Source organism: Nycticebus coucang, chromosome 12 (genome assembly GCF_027406575.1).
Source record: "Nycticebus coucang isolate mNycCou1 chromosome 12, mNycCou1.pri, whole genome shotgun sequence".
NCBI lineage: Eukaryota > Metazoa > Chordata > Mammalia > Primates > Lorisidae > Nycticebus > Nycticebus coucang.
Window position 1 is genome coordinate 2458606 of NC_069791.1, and position 19696 is coordinate 2478301.

At 44.5% G+C, this 19696-nt stretch overlaps 1 protein-coding gene across 2 annotated transcripts in view; it reads right to left on the reverse strand.

The window, feature by feature from the left end:
- The window catches only part of TBC1D30 (TBC1 domain family member 30), a 75079-nt gene extending 61572 nt beyond the window's left edge, over positions 1-13507 (reverse strand). For both annotated transcript variants that reach the window (XM_053556316.1, XM_053556315.1), the window contains exons 1-2: positions 13035-13507; positions 8433-8597 (exon numbers count right to left, since the gene is read on the reverse strand). In XM_053556316.1, coding sequence (XP_053412291.1) covers positions 8433-8597; positions 13035-13287 — 418 coding nt within the window. In that variant the 5' untranslated portion in view covers positions 13288-13507. The remainder of the gene's footprint in view (positions 1-8432; positions 8598-13034) is intronic.
- Positions 13508-19696: the final 6189 nt, after the last annotated feature.

Genomic DNA, 19696 nt, shown 5'->3' on the forward strand with positions numbered 1-19696 from the left:
GGGAAGGGCAGCCAGCCGGCCAGCAGGCTCAGGGAGGAGTCTGGGGAGCCCAGTTCCCCTCTTCATGAGGCTGGGCAACTGCCCCTTTCCACCCCACAGAAGTTTGAGGGGCAGCCAGCTGAGTGATCACCTAAAACAGGGGACCCCATGACCACATGTGTGCTGAATGCTGAGACTTCCAGCTCTCTTCACCCCACTCTGCTCCAGAGCCAGTAGCCAGAACTGCAGCCTCCAAGTAGAGGTTTGGAAGACACTCTGGATGGATCTGAGCAGCCCAGAGAAGGACTTGAAAATACTGACCGGGGGGACTCCACAACAGAGGTCTCTTCTAGATGACCTTCCCACGAACCTCAATGTCAGTAAGCCCTGCTGGGGAGCCCAGAGTTCAAGTCAGCACTTTTTTTTTTCCTTGAGACAGAGTCTTGCTCTGTTGCCCTGGGTAGAGTGCAGTGGTGTCACAGGTCACAGCAACCTCAAGCTCCTGGGCTCAAGCAATCCTCTTGCCTCAGCCTCCCAAGTAGCTGGGACCACAGGTGCCCACCATAATGCCCAGCTAGTTTTTCTACTTTTACTGAAGATGGGGTCCCACTCTTGCTCAGGCTGGTCTCAAACTCGTGAGCTCAAGGGATTCCCCAGCCTCAGCCTCCCGGAGCACTGGAATCACAGGTGCAAGCCACCATGCCCAGCCTTCAGTCAGCATTTTAGATTCTCACAATTATGAGCAGACAGCCAAGGTTTCCAGACATTTTAGGAAAACCACTAAACCAGCGGTTCTCAACCTGTGGGTCGCGACCCCTCTGTAACAATGAAAATACATCGTGGCATTAGGAAGGTTGAGAACCACGGCTCTAAAAAAACAACACAGCACTGAAAGTGTTTTTCTCTCTGCATGATCTTCCCCTCCAAATTGTTGTTGCCTGTGTCTGTTTTAGTTTCTATTATTAATAGCCTTAGAGTAATACAAAAATACATTGCATCTACGAAACAAGAGCACATAAAAGAAAGATTCGAATAACAACCTAAAAGAGTTCTTAGTAACAGGACTGGAAATTAAAGTTGAGATACTCTCTGAAAAACAAAAGCAAAAAGGACAAAGAGATGGAAAATATAAAAGAGAATGTTACAGAACTAGTCCATAACGTCCAACAGCCAAACAACAGAACTCCAGAAAGAAGACAGAGGGAGTGAGAAAAAACAACAAAGAAATCATTCACAGAAAATTTCTAGAACTGAAGGACAAAAGTTGCCTGATGGAAAGGGCCCCTGCAGGCCCAGTAACAGCAGGCTGAGTGCGAAGGGGTCTGCACCGGGCACACGGGCGTGAGCGCCTTGGGCGCCAGGAGCACCAGGAACGGAGCATGGGCCACAAGCTTCCATAGTGTGGTGGGGACAAGTCAGTCAGCACCAGAAAGGCTTCTGACTGCTCAAGAGCAACCAAGGATTCGAGAAGGCAATGGGGTGTGTACAGACTCATCACAGTGCGTTTGTGTGTACAATAAAGACACTTTCATCCATGCACACTTCCCCAAAATTCACCCCACCGGCACCCTCTCTCCAGGGACGTGGGCAACGATATAAAAACAATAACCAAGAAAAAAGAAGACATGAGACACAGGACCCAGAGACCCAACAGAGGGGAGGGACAGAGCCTCCCCTCCCAAGGTGACAGTGCACTCGGCAGAGCACAGCCAGTGCCGCAGCACAGGTGGGACAGGGGTGAGAGCAGTCTTTCCAACTCAGGGACAGAAAGCCCAGTGGAGCTGGTCCAAACTCTGGTCCTTACTTGTTCACCTGGCAATGTGTTGATGAAATGCCTGCTGTCCCCTCAGGCCCACAGAAGTGGCGTCTTTGACCTACTTCTAGGAGCAAGAGCAAGGCCCTGGCGAGCTCTGAAACAAAACAGAAGGGCAGCCCACTCCTCCAGCCTATCCACCTATTCAGTAACTAGTCCACAGGAGCAAGGCCCTGGCGAGCTCTGAACCAAAACGGAAGGGCAGCCCACTCCTCCAGCCTATCCACCTATTCAGTAACTAGTCCACAGGAGCAAGGCCCTGGCGAGCTCTGAACCAAAACGGAAGGGCAGCCCACTCCTCCAGCCTATCCACCTATTCAGTAACTAGTCCACAGGAGCAAGGCCCTGGCGAGCTCTGAACCAAAACGGAAGGGCAGCCCACTCCTCCAGCCTACCCACCTATTCAGTAACTAGTCCACAGCACAGCCGGACACACGTCACAGGACTCCTTTATAATCTTGCCCTCGGACTCCCCTAGAAGGGACTCTTGTGGGTTCTTGGAGAGACCTACACCAGGCTGGAACTCAGAGACGTCTGGTTTACCTCCTGAGAGCTTTTATCTCTGAGAACATTATCCTTACCCTGCACGACTAGGCTTGGGCTTGCTACTCAGCATCTCAGAACCATATATTGCTCAGGGCTATACAGAGGAAGCGTGAAAGCATAAAGACAACAGGTGACATCAGCCCGGGTGTCGGGGGGACAGGGGATCTCACCCAGGAAGGAGCACACGGGGGCTCCTAACGTGCCAGTGACACCTGCTGCTGGAGCTTGGCAGGTGAACACCAGCGTGCAAGGCCTTTTGTTCATTTGCTCTTTAAAACATACATTTATGCCTTAAACATTCTTCTTTAGGAGAAAGCATTCTGCAACAAAAAGGTATTTTAGGTAGTAAGTGGATTCCTATTTAAATTAATGAAATTGTTTTACCATCCAGAAAAACTAAAGAAGCCTCCCCAAATATTCTTTTTTTTTTTTGAGACAGAGTCTCACTTTGTTGCCCTTGATAGAGTGCTGCGGTGTCATAACTCACAGCAACCTCAGACTCTTGGGCTCCAGTGATCCTCCCGAGTAGCTGGGACTACAGGCGCCCACCACAACGCCCGGCTATTTTTAGAGACGGGGTCTCACTCTTGCTCAGGCTGGTCTCAAACCTGTGAGCTTGGGTAGTCCACCCACCTCAGCCTCCCAGAGTGCTGGCATCCCCAAACATTCTTAATAATTTTATGCCTACCAATGTGAAAAGTTGTGCACAAAGGCAACTGGTATATAATTTACCAAAGCTAATACGAGAAGTAGAAAATACAAATAATTCTATTACACAATCATTTTATAAGTTGGATCCACTATTTAAAACCTTCCTACAAAGAAAACTTCAGGCCCAAATGTGTCTACCAGTGACTTTTACTAAACATTTATGAAAGAAATAATACATATTACACAATTTCTTGCAGAGGATACAGAAAGAGGTCACATTCTGTAACTTATTTCATGAGAAATAAGCCCAAAGCCTGATGAGAACACTGTAAGGAAGAGAATTACAGGCTGGTCTCACACATGAACACAGATGCACACTCACAAACAAGCATCAACAAGCCGAGCCCAGAGATGCACACGATACACTTATCCCCAATCTCTCTCTCTCTATATATACACGTGTGTGTACACACACACACAGAGTTGCACACAGAGTTGACTCTTGAAGAACACACGTTTGGACTGCAAGGATCCACTTATACACAGATTTTTTTCCAAAAAATATGTTGGGAAGATTTTTTGAGACTTGCAAAATTTGAAAAAACTGAAAGATGGCTCAGCGCCCGTAGCTCAGTGAGTAGGGTGCCAGCCACATACACCAAGGCTGGTGGGTTCAAGCCCGGCCCAGGCCTGCTAAATAACAAGGCCAACTGCAACCAAAAATAGCCGGGCATTGTAGCAGGTACCCGTAGTTCCAGCTACTTGGGAGGCTGAGGCAAGAGAATCGCTTAAGCCCAAGAGTTTGAGGTTGCTGTGAACTGTGAAGCCACGGCACCCTACCAAGGGTGACATAATGAGACTGTCTCAAAAAAAAAGAAAGAAAAGAAAAGAAAAGACTCAAAGATAAACTGCATAGCATAGAAATAGCCAAAGAGTGAGCTCCCACCTAATGAGCACAGTGTAAGGGTGTGCAGCACACCTCCTGGGTGAGGGGCACAACTACAACAGGGACCTCACCTAACAAATGCAAACAGTGTAACCTGATCGTCTGTTCCTTCACATTAATCTGAAATTTTAAAAATATCAAAAAATAAGAAAAAATAGGTATGCCATGAATACATAAAATATATGTAGATTCTAATAAATTTTATCATCTACTACCATAAAATACACCCTAATTATAAAAAGTTAAAATTTATCAAAACTAACACAAATGCAAACCATGCATGTGTCACCTGCAGGTGAGGGAGGTAAGCAAGTGTACAGATGCTGCATTAATCTGCACAAAATCGGGTGGCCCCTGTGGCTCAGTGAGTACGGCGCCGACCCTATATACCGAGGGTGGCGGGTTCAAACCCAGCCCCGGCCAAAATGCAACAAAAAAATAGCACAGTGTAGTGGCGGGCGCCTGTAGTCCCAGCTGCTCGGGAGGCTGAGGCAAGAGAATCACCTAAGCCCAGGAGTTGGAGGTTGCTGTGAGCCGTGTGACGCCATGGCACTCTATCAAGGGCGATACAGTGAGACTCTGTCTCTACAAAAAAAAAAAATCTGCACAAAATCAAGTATAGTACACGTGGTGCTGTTGTAGTAATTCTGCAGCCACCTCCAGATGCCATTGCAGAGAGACCCACGTGGAAGGCCGTGACGCTGACCACCTCCCAGCAAGCAGTTAGCAGCTCGTGTCCCCGGCAAAGTGTGTGTTACAGTAAAACGTGACCTCTCACAGTTCCCATTATTTTTCATTGTGTTTAGTGCAATACCATAAACCTCAAATTACACTACGGGACCCACAGTGCCACTAGTGATGCTGGAAGTGCTCCCAAGAAGCAGAGAAAAAGTGATGACATTACTGGACAAAGCTGAACTGCTTAACAGGGCAATGAAAATGTTCTGGAATCAGACAGTGGTCGCAGCTGCACAATTTTATGAATTGTTAATTGTATCTTAATAAAAAATGTTAAAGTATAATACACTCATGGAAACGTGGGAAAATACAGAAGTATAAAAAGAAGAAAAATACTACGAGGCAAATACCTGGGTCACTAAGAAAGTTCTGAAACAGACTGTGTTAAGGTCCATTATTTCACTTTTAAGAAACACAGTCGGCAGCATCCTTCAGATTCACCTATTCCAGTTTCAACTTGCCCGGCTTATCAGTGTGCAGTGGCATCATCATAGCTCACAGCAACCTCAAACTCCTGAGCCTCCGGTGTGGCTAGGACTACAGGTGCCTGCCACCATGGCCAGCTAATTTTTTCTATTTTTAGTAGAGACAGGGTCTCTTGCTCTTGCTCAGGCTGATCTTGAATTCTCCCACCCCAGTTTTAAAATGAAAAGATACTACAATAAAGCTTGGCGTAGGAAGTCATAAAGGCTAAGTAGGGATGTCATTTGTGTTAGAAATAAAAATGACCTAGTCATTTTGGTTCATAATCCACACTCTTGATTCTTATTTCAAAATTATTGTATTCCCCTTGGTGATTAAAGGAAAAATCCATTTTAATAGAACACTAAAATAGTTTTATTCTATAGCATGTTAAGGGAGAGGAAAAGTCACTTATGCAAGGAACCATAAGCATCAACTCTGTATAAAAGCAACAGTGGGATTGCCTGGACTTCTGCACATTAAATGCAAACAAGTCAACGGATTCAGTTTGAATGCATCATTTCCAAACACTTCTTTTTTTTTGTTTTTTTGTTTGTTTTTTTGTAGAGACAGAGTCTCACTTTATGGCCCTCGGTAGAGTGCCGTGGCCTCACACAGCTCACAGCAACCTCCAACTCCTGGGCTTAAGCGATTCTCTTGCCTCAGCCTCCCGAGTAGCTGGGACTACAGGCGCCCGCCACAACGCCCGGCTATTTTTTTGTTGCAGTTTGGCCGGGGCCGGGTTTGAACCCGCCACCCTCGGTATATGGGGCCGGCACCTCACCGACTGAGCCACAGGCGCCGCCCCCAAACACTTTTAAGCTGAAAGCTCAGTTATTCAGTATGACAGTGAAATCTCAAGTCTTTTTTTTTTTTTTTTTTTGAGACAGAGCCTCACTCTTTTGCCTTCGGTAGAGTGCAGTGGCATCACAGCTCACAGCAACCTCAAACTCTTGGGCTTAAGCGATTCTCTTGCCTCAGTCTCCCAAGTAGCTGGGACTACAGGCACCTACCACAACACCTGGCTATTTTTTGTTGTAGTTGTCATTGTTGTTTAGCTGGCGCAGGCTGGGTTCGAACCTGCCAGCCCTGGTGTATGTGGCTGTTGCCCTTGCTGCTAAGCTACAGGCTCCGAGCCGAAATCTCAATTCTTTAGATCTCTAACTAAATGTATTTATTATATTATTAGCTGACTCTGAGGAAAGAGACAAAATGTACAATGAATGGAATCAGGCATATTTATAAATCATCTAACTTCTGGAGTTCTAAAATGGATAAAGAACCATTCAGTCAACTTTCTTACACTGTCTACATCACAATACAGTATCACATGATGAGAATAATTCTAATCAGTTATTTCTTAACAAAAAACATTCTGTTCCACGTAATAGTCTTACTATCAAGAAAAGAACTGAATTCTCCAGGAAAGGAGCCAGACAACCTCATTCTCTGAAACGCAAAATCCTGGCTGGAATTAGAGAGACAGACTCCAATACACAGGAAGGGTGTGCCCTGACAAATTCTCAGATTGAGCTGGGCGCTCGCGGGCAGATTTTCTGAGAAGATATCTTTGCATTAAATATATTTAAATTCCAGATGATTACCAGTGCCTAGGAACTACCGCACACCCCACCAACCAGGACCTGGAGCAGCCCCATTATCTCTCCCAATTATCTGCTCCACCCTCCCTCGAACTTTCCCCACACACCACAGACCCCATGCACTTACCTTTTTGTGCCTTTAGTTTCAGCCACAGTACACACAAGTATAGTGGGTAAGATATAAACACAGTTGAGAGGAGCAAATTCAAAATCAAGGCATCTCATAATAGAGGGGGTAACTTTTTTTTTTTTTTTTTTGAGACAAGGTCTCACTCTGTCAGCTCGGCAAGAGTGCTGTGGCATCATGCTAGCTCACAGCAGCTTCAAACTCCTGGGTTCAAGAGATCCTTCTGCCTCAGCCTCCTAAGTAGCTAGGCTTACAGGCATACACCAGCACCACACCCATTTAATTTTCCTTTTCTTTTGTAGAGACGAGGTCTTGCTCTTACTTGGGCTGGATTCAAACTCCTGGGCTCAAGTGATCTTCCTGCCTCAGCCTCTTTGAATACTGGGATTACAGGTGTTTGAGTTACAGCAGCCAAACATGGAAAATATTTTTACTTGACATCTGTTAATCAATCAGAATTCATGGAAAACTATCAAGTATTCCTAGTATATGCCAACTTTTTATAGATAGATAGGTAACACTCCTATATGTGCCCTTCCTCCTTCTCTAGCTATTTTTGGCAAGTGTCAGAAGCGGGGGCTACTCCAAGCTAGTCTCACATTCCCGCACGGTACGGCTCATAGTAATATCATTATGGCAATCCAGTAGCATTCTGCTTAATACCCTTTAAATGGAACCTTCTTTAGTAAAATAAACATCATGAATAATAGTTTGGGGATAAGAAACAGCAACATAGTAATAGCAAGAAAACATGGAATTTTCTTTTAAAAATAAACATAAAGGTGAAATTTAAGCCATTAATTTTGTTATCTGAAACTAGTCAAGCCCTAAAAATTATTTCATGAAAACAAACACATCTTACATTGGAACTTCTTTTAAAAGCACATTGGGAAGGGTCACTTCACATAAAAATGTGATACGGTAAGGAAGAAAAGCCAATTTTCACATGCACCTGACAAGCCTCCACAGGCACGTCACGAAAACCTGCCGTCTGCGCCTGGGTTTACCATACCTGAGCACACTGCTCTGCCACGCTGCATGTTAGTGAAGAATGCAAAACAAAAGGGGAGATGTTAGCAGAATAAAACGTAAGATTATTGAAAGGAGAACTACATAATTCACTCGCAGGCTGTTAGAGCTAGCATTTAACACAGATCTATAATTTAACTATTTTTGACTTAACAAATCATGAATCACGAGACGTGTTTTGTTACAAATTTTTGGTCATTCTCAAGTTTCAGAACAAGACGTGAGATCCTGTTACAAGCGTCTTAAGTCAACTGTTTAACTCACTTATTGGAGTAACAGAGAGTAAGAGAAAAGGACCCTGGTAAGTATGTCTGTTTGACGCTGTTTTCAAAATAAAGGTTATAGTCGTTATTTAGCATTGGCTGAAAATAATCATTGTCAAAGCAATTATCTGCAATCTAGAATAAATTACTAAAGCTGTAACATTAGGCCTGCCGTGCACATTTTAACAGCTGCTCCTCGTTCTCTGAGGGGTAAACTCACACTTACAACTCTCTAATACCTTCAAAACACAACGACTACGCCAGCTCTGGTACTCACTCCTCTTTTGTGACACAGCCTGCAGGCAGGCCGTCACCACGTCGCAGTCCCTCTGCCGTTTGTGCAGGAGCCGGTCTTTCTGCTTCAGCTGCCGGAGCAGCTTTGCCGACTGAATGCCCACCCTGTACTGCAGCTCTCCGAGGATCATCTTCAGCTCGTTGGTGTCTATGGGTAAAGAAAAAGAAAAAGAGAGTCAGGACCTTGAGAGGAATGCAAATTCCAGTGTGATACTACTCAAAAGATAACTTGCTAGAGCATCCTTTTAAGCCAGTGATTTTCAACCTTTTTTATCTCACTGCATTAACAAATAGCTAAACTTTCTCAGCACACTTAAATTACATTGATCAGAAAAAAAAAAAAAGAGGAAAATAAAGAATATACTTACTGTGCTTTGAACTTCTTTAATTAGTGATCTTTAAGCATTTTCGTGGCACAACATGGCACACCGGTTGGAAATCACTGATTTAAAACAACTAACTCAAGGTTCTCACTCGGCATTAAATGTTCATATTCAGCTAAGACACTTCATCTCTTTGCCATGAAACAGATTCCTTAAGATACATTTTATCTTTGAGTTTATCTTTAACATGTAAGCAAAACTTTACTTTTCATTTCCTGAAAATTGGCATGTACATTTTTTTCTTTTTTTGAGACAGAGTCTTACTCTGTCGCTCTGGGTAGAAAGCCCTGGCTTCATCATAGCTCACAAAACCTCAAACTGCTGGGCTCAAGCAATCCTCCTGCTTCAGCCTCCCGAGTAGCAGGGACTCCAAATGACTGCCAAAACCCTGGCTAATTCTTCTATTTTTAGAAAGATGGGGTCTCACTCTTGCTCAGGCTGATTCAAACTCCTGAGCTCAAGCAGTCCACCTACCTCAGCCTCCCAGAGTGCTGGGATTACAGGCAGCATGTACATTTTATAATGTTAAAGTGCCATTTTGTTTCATTAAAGTGCTGGGATAGTAAGCTTGCAAGGAAAGAATCTTTTTTAGTCTGTTCCATTAATGACAAATCTAACATCTGGTAACAAATATTTTTAAAGCACTTTTCTTTATAAATGATCAGCTAAAAGTAATTTTACGGCATTTTGTTATATAGATAAATGTGATAATACTGGGTTTACTTTGACTATCCCGTTGTCCCATAGCCTCATAGGTACAATATTTCATCTTAGAAACTCAGTAATATTTCAAAGATGGTAGAAAACACATTTCCTTTAAACAGATAAATTAGAATAATTCTATTATACATTCATAAAATTTTCAACAGCAGTTTTTCTAGAAGTAAAAACAGAGTTGGGAACCAGAATTGTCTGTGGTCTTGACATGAATAATTGTTATGATTGGAAGGGAGTTTTTAGTCACACCTGATTGACAGGTAGATGAAGTCTCCCACTGAAGTTGGCCTTGGGTTAGCCCTCATTAAAGGTCCTATCTAAGGTTTGGATCTACTGATTTTTAAAGGAATTTGGAGAAACTAGAGATACTCGAAAGAGAACAAAAGAAATGCTCAGAAATAAAAAAAAAAAAAAAAAGTACTCCAGAGGTCAAGAAAAGTGAACATTTGGGGTCTGTAACAGAAGTACACCAGATGATTTAACAGCTGTCACACCTGACCACACCATGAAAAATGCATTTGACCTTGAATTAAAAACAACTGCTTCAGAGGCTGGGTATGGTGGCTCACACCTGTAATCGCAGCACTTCCTCAGCCAAGGCCAATCTCTAAAATAAGTCCCCCCAAAACGGCTTTGGGATCAGATGGCTACCTGAGTAATCTCTTAAGCAAGGACAAGATAGAGCTCCAAGTCTCAAATTATGCCTCACAGATAAGATTATGCTGAGAAACACTGTGAATGGCCTTTATGAACGTGAATATAAACAGTAGTTTAAGAATAAAGAATTACTGTGAAGAAGGGGACAAAGTCCTGTCCTTCCTCCCATCCTAATTTTAAACATGATAGGAGAGACTGCAAAGAGTGCACACTTGTAATAAATGAAAATATAAGGGCTCTAAGAGTGGATAAATAAAAGAACCAGCTATGGAGACCCTTCGTCTCTAGAGTCCTTCAGTTAGAGCAAGTATCTTTCTTCGAATGTTTAAATGATTTTTCTTTTAGAAATAAAAGGAATAGAAATGTCACCTGCCATTTAAATTAAGACTTTTCCTCAACAAAGGGGTTTTTACATTTTACAATTGCACCTATAACTGTGCAATTCTCTGAATCCTATTTATGTTCCATATAAGAAAAATTTCCGGAGTTGGGCTCCACACTCAAAGTCTTCCCCCAGGAAACGTCATCCTAGCAGTATCTGCTGGTGCACACACATCTGCCAACAGAAACAGGTCTCCACCTTTGAGAGCCTCACAAAATCCGCCACCGCCCCTCATACTGTGTTAAATAACCCAGGGAAAATGAGCAAACTGTGACAGTGACCCATTATACCTTTAGGGAGTCCCAGGGTATATGATAAAAACTACATCTAACATTTACTGAGCACTAAACACTTAGCATATGTAATTCTCACCAGCGCCCTCTAAGGCAAGTATTATTAATATCCCTTTTTATTTTATTTTTATTTTTTTTTTTGTAGAGACAGAGTCTCACTTTGTCACCCTCAGTAGAGTGCTGTAACATCACAGCTCACAGCAACCTCCAACTCCTGGGTTTAAGCAATTCTTTTGCCTCAGGCTCCCCAGGAGCTGGGACTACAGATGCCCGCCACAATGCCCGACTATTTTTTTTGTTGCAGTTTGGCTGGGGCCAGGGTTGAACCCGCCACTCTCAGTATATGGGGTCGGCACCCTACTCACTGAGCCACAGGCACCGCCCTTAATATCCCTTTTTAAAAGAAAATGAGACACAGGTAAAGTAGCTTACCCGAGGGCACACAGTTAGTAAGGAACTACAGCAGGCTATCAACAGGAATCTGACTCCAAAGTTCATCCTGTAACCACGAAAACACTGAGACAACAGTCCCAATTTCCTGAGAAACTATTTTGGCATCTCACTGAAGGACCCATGTTAAATAACCTTCACATATATTAAAAAGATAAAGCTGTGCTACAGAAAAATCCCCAGAGAAAGGTGAGAATTAATACATAGGATATCTGTATTACACGCTGGGAGGGCTATTTTTTTGACCCTGAGGGAAAAAAAAAATCAACCTAATAAGCAGCATTATTTAGGCGGACAGCTATATCCATCATCCGATTCTTTCATCTTAGCACTCTAGTGATGTGCGCGTGTGTGTGCATACGGGACTAGAAGGCAGCGTTGTGACATCCCGGAGGGCCTGTGAGAAAAGGCAACTGGCCACAGGACTGAGATTCTGGCCACAAAACAGACTCTGACACGTCTCGGGAACAATTAATCGTCACAGGAAATCCACTTGCAAAGCTGCACTGTTACCTCTTCTTCAAACTTTAGCTTGCCAATTTTCCTAATCAGAAAGGAAATTACTCATCTCCAACATCCCCACAGCAATGAAAAGTGAACAGTCTTGTAAAAAGAGAAAGCCAAATCAAGATTCTTCAAAATTGACCTTGCCATCGGAAAACACTACTGCCCCGGGGAACTTTTTGCAAGTACAGATACTCTGAGAACAGCCAAATAATTGTATGCAGCGAATTGGCATTACTCCAGCCTGAGTCCCAGGCAGAGGGAGCAAAGTGGAAGTCACTTGTAACAATCAGCTGTTAAAAAAATCCTCACTAGTCAAGAGAGGCAGCTGAAAGCTGTTTACACAGGTCTGCAAAAGCAGACTGATTTATTCTTTTTCTGTTTGTTGTTGTTTGTTTTTTCCTGGAACCAGCTAGACTGATTTTTTAAAGAGGAGACAGGAGCCCACTGTATACAGCTTCATCTCTCTCGGTAAATATAGCTCAAGTTACTTTCAAGAAACGTTATGGTGGCTTAGTATCTGTTTTCCACACTTTATTTCCTAAACCGAAGTCTGGATTTATCTATACAAAAAGACAACTGTAATAACTGCTTTGGTGCCTGAAAGGCAAGTTGTTATGAAGAGTTGAGGGGGAAAAAAACCTCAATCAGGACTTGAGCATCAGAGTCTGATAACAAAACAAAAACCAAATTAGCCTCTCCCCCAGAAAGCCAAGGCCATTTTCTGAGATCCACCTCTCCAAGCCAACCGAGAAGTTACCAGCTGTTAAACCTATACTGACGCCAATGCTCGGGGCCCTCCACTGGAGCACACACAGGCACACCAGCTTGTGAGATGCAGGGAACCCCACGTTCTGGCCCACGTTCGCAGAGCGTGTGAAAACCGCACCCCGAGTCACCCTGCCTCCCTGGTTAGCCACGACACTCAAGCACCGTGGCCAGGGAAGACGGCCTAAAAAAAAAAAAAAAAAAAAAAAAGAGAGAGAAGGAAGGAAAGAATACAGCCATGGAGCCGGCTCTGCTCTCCGGCGCCCTCGGAAGCCCCACACCTGCCCCGACGGCCGCGCAGGGGGCGCTCTGGGCTGCTCCGCGTCCCGCCGCCCCTCCCGCCCAGCATGCCCGCGCCGCCGCCAGGACTCGGGAGGGGACAGGGCAGCCGGCGGCGGAGCGACCCGAGCGCGGCCCCGACTCGGCCTCACCTTTCCGCCGCAGGTACTGGCGCCCCCGGCCCGGCCGCTCGCGCAGCTCCTGCAGCGCCTGCAGCTCGCGGGAGTCGGCGCGGCCGCCCAGGAACACGTCGGAGCCCGAGGCCTCGGTGGAGCTGTCCAGGCTGTCGCGGCGCCGCCCGCCGCCCCCGGGCCCGCGGCCGCCGCTGTACAGCTCGGTGAGCAGCCCGCTGACCAGGGAGGCCGCGCAGCCCCCCACTCCTCCGCGCCCGGGCCGGCCCTCCATGCCCCGCGGCGCCCGCCAGTTCCGGGAGGAGGCGCGGCCTGGCCGGCGGGTGGCGCCTCGGGCGGGCGCGGCGCCAGCGGCCGGGGCCGGGGCCCCGGGAGTCCGGCCCGACCGCCCCGCCGTAACCCAAGCGCTGCCCGCCCTGGGCTCCCCGGGGACACCTGCTGCCCGCGCGCCCTCCGAGGAAGGAGCAGGAGCGAGCAGAGCCCCGCGGGGACGCAGCCCGGCAGGGGAGGAGGGGGAGGGCGCTCGGCCGCCGCCTCCGACACCTGCAAGCACGTGACTCAGGCGAGGGCGAGGTCGTGTCCCGTCCGCGGGGGAGCCCGGGCTCGGCACAGCCCTTCCCGCCTTCGCTCCTGGGCTGACCGTCCAGGCGGTCTTAGCTTTGACGATGACCTTCTTAAAACTCCCAACACCTGGCCCCTACTTGGGACTTAACAGCGCCTTTGTGAATTAGTTGACCATCAGCTAACTCCCTGACACGACGCGAAACACGGAATGAGGGTGAATAAAGTATTCCGGAGATAGCCAAACTGGTGAGTGACGGAGCTGGTTCGACGGTTAACCAGAAGCTCCCAGAAGACCGCGGGAGACGCGTATTTAACACTCTTCACACCAGCCTTGGTAGAAGGCAGAGCTGCCCTTCCACTGTGGATACTTTGGTCAGCATTTTTTAGTGCTTTTTGTAAGCCCGGCACTGTTCTCAGTGATTTTTATGATTTATCCCATTTAATTTTAACTTTATAAAGCAGGTAAGTACTATTTTATCCTCACTTTTCAGCTGTGGGAGCTGAAGCATAGAGAATAAATAATTTCTTGATTCTCAAAGAATAAATTGAACTTAAAGCTTAAAGTGTCTGGCTTTCATTATTGTTGCACACATAGTAACCTAGTGCTAGTAAACCCTTAGCCATTCTTCTAAAAGGACCAACAACGGACAACAGTGTACCTTATGTCTGCTTAGCACACTTTTTATTTTTCAAGGCACTTTCATAACAGACATGACCCTACCGTGGAACCCTGTGTCCATTACTGTTACCATTTAATGTTAAAGGGCATGAAATATAGTAAGTAGAATCATTATACTGTTGTTGTTTTGCTCTTTTTAATTTTTTACAATTTATATGCTTGGAATAGAATACGATCTGGATTTTCAATCTTATAACTATACATGAAAGATTCTTATATATTTTTATTATTATTATTAAATTATAGCTGTGTATATTAATGCAATCATGGGGCACCATACACTGGTTTTATAGACCATTTGACATATTTTCATCACACTGGTTAACATAGTCTTCCTGGCATTTTCTTAGTTATTGTGTTAAGACATTTATATTCTACATTTAGTAGGTTTCACATGTACTCTTGTAAGATGCACCATAGGTGTGGTCCCACCAATCACCTTCCCTCCGCCCATCCTCCCCCTCCCCTCCCTTTCCCCATATTCTTAGGTTATAATTGGGTTATAGCTTTCATATGAAAGCTATAAATTAGTTTCATGATTCTTACATTTTTTTAATGACAAAAGATGGGATGAGAGGTGAAAAGGGGATTTAAGTGTTTTTTTCAATCACTATTTATATCACTATGCTTAAGTCAATCACATGGAAAGGAGACACCCAAGCAGTCCTTCCCATCTCAGAAGAAGCTTCCCATCAACACCAGTTACGTGGTGACAAATGACCAGGAACAGGGACATCTTTGGGTCAAGGCCAATAAGGAAGAAGGCTCTGGGGCCATGTCCTCTCCATTACGGCTCACTGGTCAGCACAAGGCAGGCTGACACTGGGCCTTTAGTGCTGGGCACAGGTTTGGGCCTCTTCTCTGAAGCCAGAAAACTGAAATAACTGGGTTTTAGAGAAAAATTTTCAAATGAAGCCTAGGTTTAAATACCATGCTCTTGATATATTTTCCTTTCAAAATTCACATAAAACACACTTCCACTCTTAACAGCTCAGATGTTTTTCCTTATGTAGCCCACCACGTAGCTGCAGACAGACTCTTCTGCCTCAAGATATAAAACACAGGGGAAAAAATTATCAGTATCTGTGTAATATTCTCTCTACACACTGCTGTTGGATGGAAAATACGAAATTTTAAGAAAGAAAAAGAAAAGGAAAGGAAAGAAAGCTTCCATCTTAGTCTCACAACTTCTTGTTCTGCAATTCATGACTTTGGCTCTGGTGCTAAGGTGACAGTGTTTGAATGGAGTTTTGTTTCCAGTGAAGGAGACCCAGGAAAAGAAGGCTTTATCCTCTTTTTCTTCAAGAATCATTGCCTGTAGTCCCAGCTGCTCGGGAGGCTGAGGCAAGAGAATCGCGTAAGCCCAAGAGTTAGAGGTTGCTGTGAGCCGTGTGACGCCACGGCACTCTACCCCAGGGCGGTACAGTGAGACTCTGTCTCTAAAAAAAAAAAAAAAGAATCATCACTCTCTCCAAGCAGAGCATGTTCCAGACTCACCTGGCCTTCCTTACAATGGTTAGCCATTTTCCAGCTCATAGGTCCATCCCAGTTTGCTATTGGAGTTTTTGCAGCTCACATCTTGAACCACGTGGTGGCCAGTAAGCTACCCGATCTTGAACTTCACCCTACTGCAGGTTAATTCTCTTGTTAAAAAGAAACTCTCTGCAGTGTTGCTGGTGCACCAGAGTGGAGCTGACTTCTGAGTGGTTACTCAGGATCATATCCCAATTTGCACAAGAAAACAGATGGATACCACCAAGATGATCATGGAATTCTGCCCATTTTAACAACTGAAGTTCTAAAAATCTCCCTAAGACTGTAAATATAGAGGTTCCAAGAGCGTGCCTACCCTCCCGCTCATGAGAAGAGGAAAGGATGGGGCAGCTGGGCAGCCCCAATGCCAAGTGGGGTTTAGATATATATATATATATATATATATATATATTTTTTTTTTTTTTTTAGAGACAGAGTTTCACTTTATTGCCCTCATTAGAGTGCCGTAGCGTTACACCGCTCACAGCAACCTCCAACTCCTGGGCTTAAGCGATTCTCCTGCCTCAGCCTCCCGAATAGCTGGGACTACAGGCACCTGCCACAACGCCCGGCTATTTTTTTGTTGAAGTTTGGCCGGGGCTGGGTTTGAACCCACCACCCTTGACATATGGGGCCAGCACCCTGCTCACTGAGCCACAGGCCCCACCCGGGGTTTAGATATTTTTAAAAGCTATCAAACCGGGCGGTGCCTGTGGCTCAAGGAGTAGGGCTCTGGTCCCATATGCCAGAGGTGGTGGGTTCAAACCCAGCCCCGGCCAAAAACCACAAAAAAAAAAAAAAAGCTATCAAACCTTAAACATACCTTAGGTAATGTGTATTAAAACATAACAGATAGGGCGGCACCTGTGGCTGAGTGGGTAGGGCACAGGCCCCATATACTGAGGGTGGCGGGTTCAAACCCAGCCCCAGCCAAACTGCAACAAAAAATAGCCAAGGTTTATGGCGGGCGCCTGTAGTCCCAGCTACTTGGGAGGCTGAAGCAAGAGAATCGCCTAAGCCCAAGAGCTCGAGGTTGCTGTGAGCTGTGACGCAACAGCACTCTACTGAGGGTGACGTGGTGAGACTCTGTCTCAAAAAAAAAAAAAACTTCTGATGAACCAATTATTATTTTAAAATTAATTTTCCTTGTAATTGAAGATGCAGTAATAAAAGCACACACAGATACTTTGAATTATATACTTTGAAAGCCTTGGCTACATGGTGATTCTTTTTTTTTATTGTTTTTTTTCACATGGTGATTCTTGAAGGACCTTCACAAGTTCCAGGAAAGGTAAAAAGAAACTTTACAGTACAACTGTTACACTGGTTATAATTCTACAATCACAAAGTTATAATAGTTTATAATTTTCATTAAAATGAAATTCAGAGGGCGGCGCCTGTGGCTCAGTCGGTAAGGCGCCGGCCCCATATACCGAGGGTGGCGGGTTCAAACCCGGCCCCAGCCAAACTGCAACCAAAAAATAGCTGGGCGTTGTGGCGGGCGCCTGTAGTCCCAGCTACTCGGGAGGCTGAGGCAAGAGAATTGCTTGAGCCTCGAAGTTGGAGGTTGCTGTGAGCTGTGTGAGGCCATGGCACTCTACCGAGGGCCATAAAGTGAGACTCTGTCTCTACAAAAAAAAAAAAAAAAAAAAGAAATTCAGATATCAATAATCCCAATTTGTAGGAAGAGATGTTTTTCAAAAAATTGTTCCACAGGAATCGTCAGCCCTAGGTGGAACAGCCAGGCGTTGTGGCGGGCGCCTGTAGTCCCAGCTACTCGGGAGGCTGAGGCAAGAGAATCGCTTAAGCCCAGGAGTTGGAGGTTGCTGTGAGCTGTGTGATGCCATGGCACTCTACCGAGGGCGATAAAGTGAGATTCTGTCTCTACAAAAAAAAAATAATAATAAAATAAAATAAAATTTCTAATTTGAAATAATTTGTCCAAAATTTCGCTCTCTGTTACACAGCCTAGAAGTACTTCTAATGCCTACAGTAACAGTTACACCAGATGAAACAGCCTCCTCAGAATTGACCTCGTATTTACCCAGTCACTGGCATTGCTTTCAATTACAGTGATTGAAAATGAATTTGCTAAAAGTATATGATGGCCTAAGAAATGAATTTTCAGAAAAGCAAGTCAGGATAATCTTATAATCAATCAAGATATCACATTAATAATCTTAGTATTTATTGTATTATACAAAATACCTATGATGCCAAAAATATTTTTTGAAGATTGTAAGATTATATTGTTACTCATGTGTCTTTATAACCCCTATTACATTTTGTAAGTAATAAAACATTTTTAAGGAAGAGTTTTATATTTTAGTACCTCTCATGGCACTTTCTTCCGCTTTGTGAACAAAGGACTTCACAGTTCTGTGTTACACAGGCCCCACAGACTGTGCAGCCAGCCGTGCCCAGAGCAGGGCCCTTTTCTGCCCTGGTCCCCCTCAAAGCTGCAGCCTCTGGTGCTGCTCAGTACATGGGCTAAGGACTATTACAGGCCAACATACAGCGTGTGGCCAGCAGAATCCAAAGACTTCCCCCCAGGCCCTGTGCTTCCTCCTCTGTAGTAAGAAATGCAGAAGGCAGCAATTTGTTTTTACTTTGGAGACAATGTCCCGGCATATCCCAGGACCTTTACTGAAGTACAGGTCCCTAAGCTTTGCTAAGTACAGGTCCTCGGCTCTCCGGAGCACATGGATTTGATCAAGGCTTCCAGCATGTTAGTCACCTTTTGTTCATCCCACCTGATCAGCCTCGTGTCGTCCACTACACTGAGGCTCTGTAGGATGCCCAGTCTGACATGTTGGGACTTTAGCACGACATACTGTGATATATTGTGAGTTAACATAACCGTACTTAAATTGTAGAGGTCTTTTGTTGTCCATTCCATACAAGTATGAACTATCTCTGAACCTGTTTCCTGGTTGGGACAGAAAGGAATGTATTCACGAAATCAGTGTCTACTTAACAGTTCACGCGTGGCTACATTGCTCCCCTCTAACAAAGGTATCACATCCAGATTGCCCCTGCAGTCAGGGAAAATATTTGCTTGAGCTTGTGGCAGGCCATAATCATTTTCCATGAACCTTTCTATAGAGGCCAGACTGGCTACTTAAATGGAGATATAAGGACAACCAAAATTTGTCAATTTTATTAATCTTTCCAAAGAATCAGGTTTTGGTTCTGTTGGTTTTCTCTAATTTTTTTTTATTCCCTATTTCATTCTTTTCTGCTCTAATCTTTACCATTTCCTTCCTTCTGCTTATTTTAGTTTTAGTTTGCTTTTCTTTTTCTGGTATCTTAAGGTAAAAGATTAGGTTATTGATACAAAATAATAATTCTACTTTTTTTTTTGAGACAGTGTCTTACTCTGTTGAGTGGGCTAGAGTGCAGTGACGTGGTCATAGCCCACAGCAACCTCAGATTCTTGGGTTCAAGCAACCCTGCCTTAGCCTCCTGAATAACTGGGACTAGAGGCATGTGCCACCACACTTGGCTGACTTTTTTCTTAGTTTTTGTAGATACTAGGTCTTGCCATTGCCCAGGCAGGTCTCCAACTTCTGGCCTCCCAAAGTGCCAGGAGTATAGGTGTGAGCCATCATGCCTAGCCTATTCTTTTTTAAACATAGGCATTTACAATTACATAATACTGTCTAAGCTCTGCATTACATAGTTTTAGTATGTTGTGTATCCATATTCATTGAGTTCAAAGTATTTTCTACTTTTTCTTTTGATTTCTTCTTTAACACCCATTGATTGTTTATGAGTATATTGCTTAGTTTCCAAATATTTGTGAGTTTCGCAAATTTATTTGTAAGAGATTTCATTTTATTGGGGTTGGAGAATATTCTTTGTATTATTTCCATCCTTTTAACTTTATTGAAGTTTGTTTTGTGGC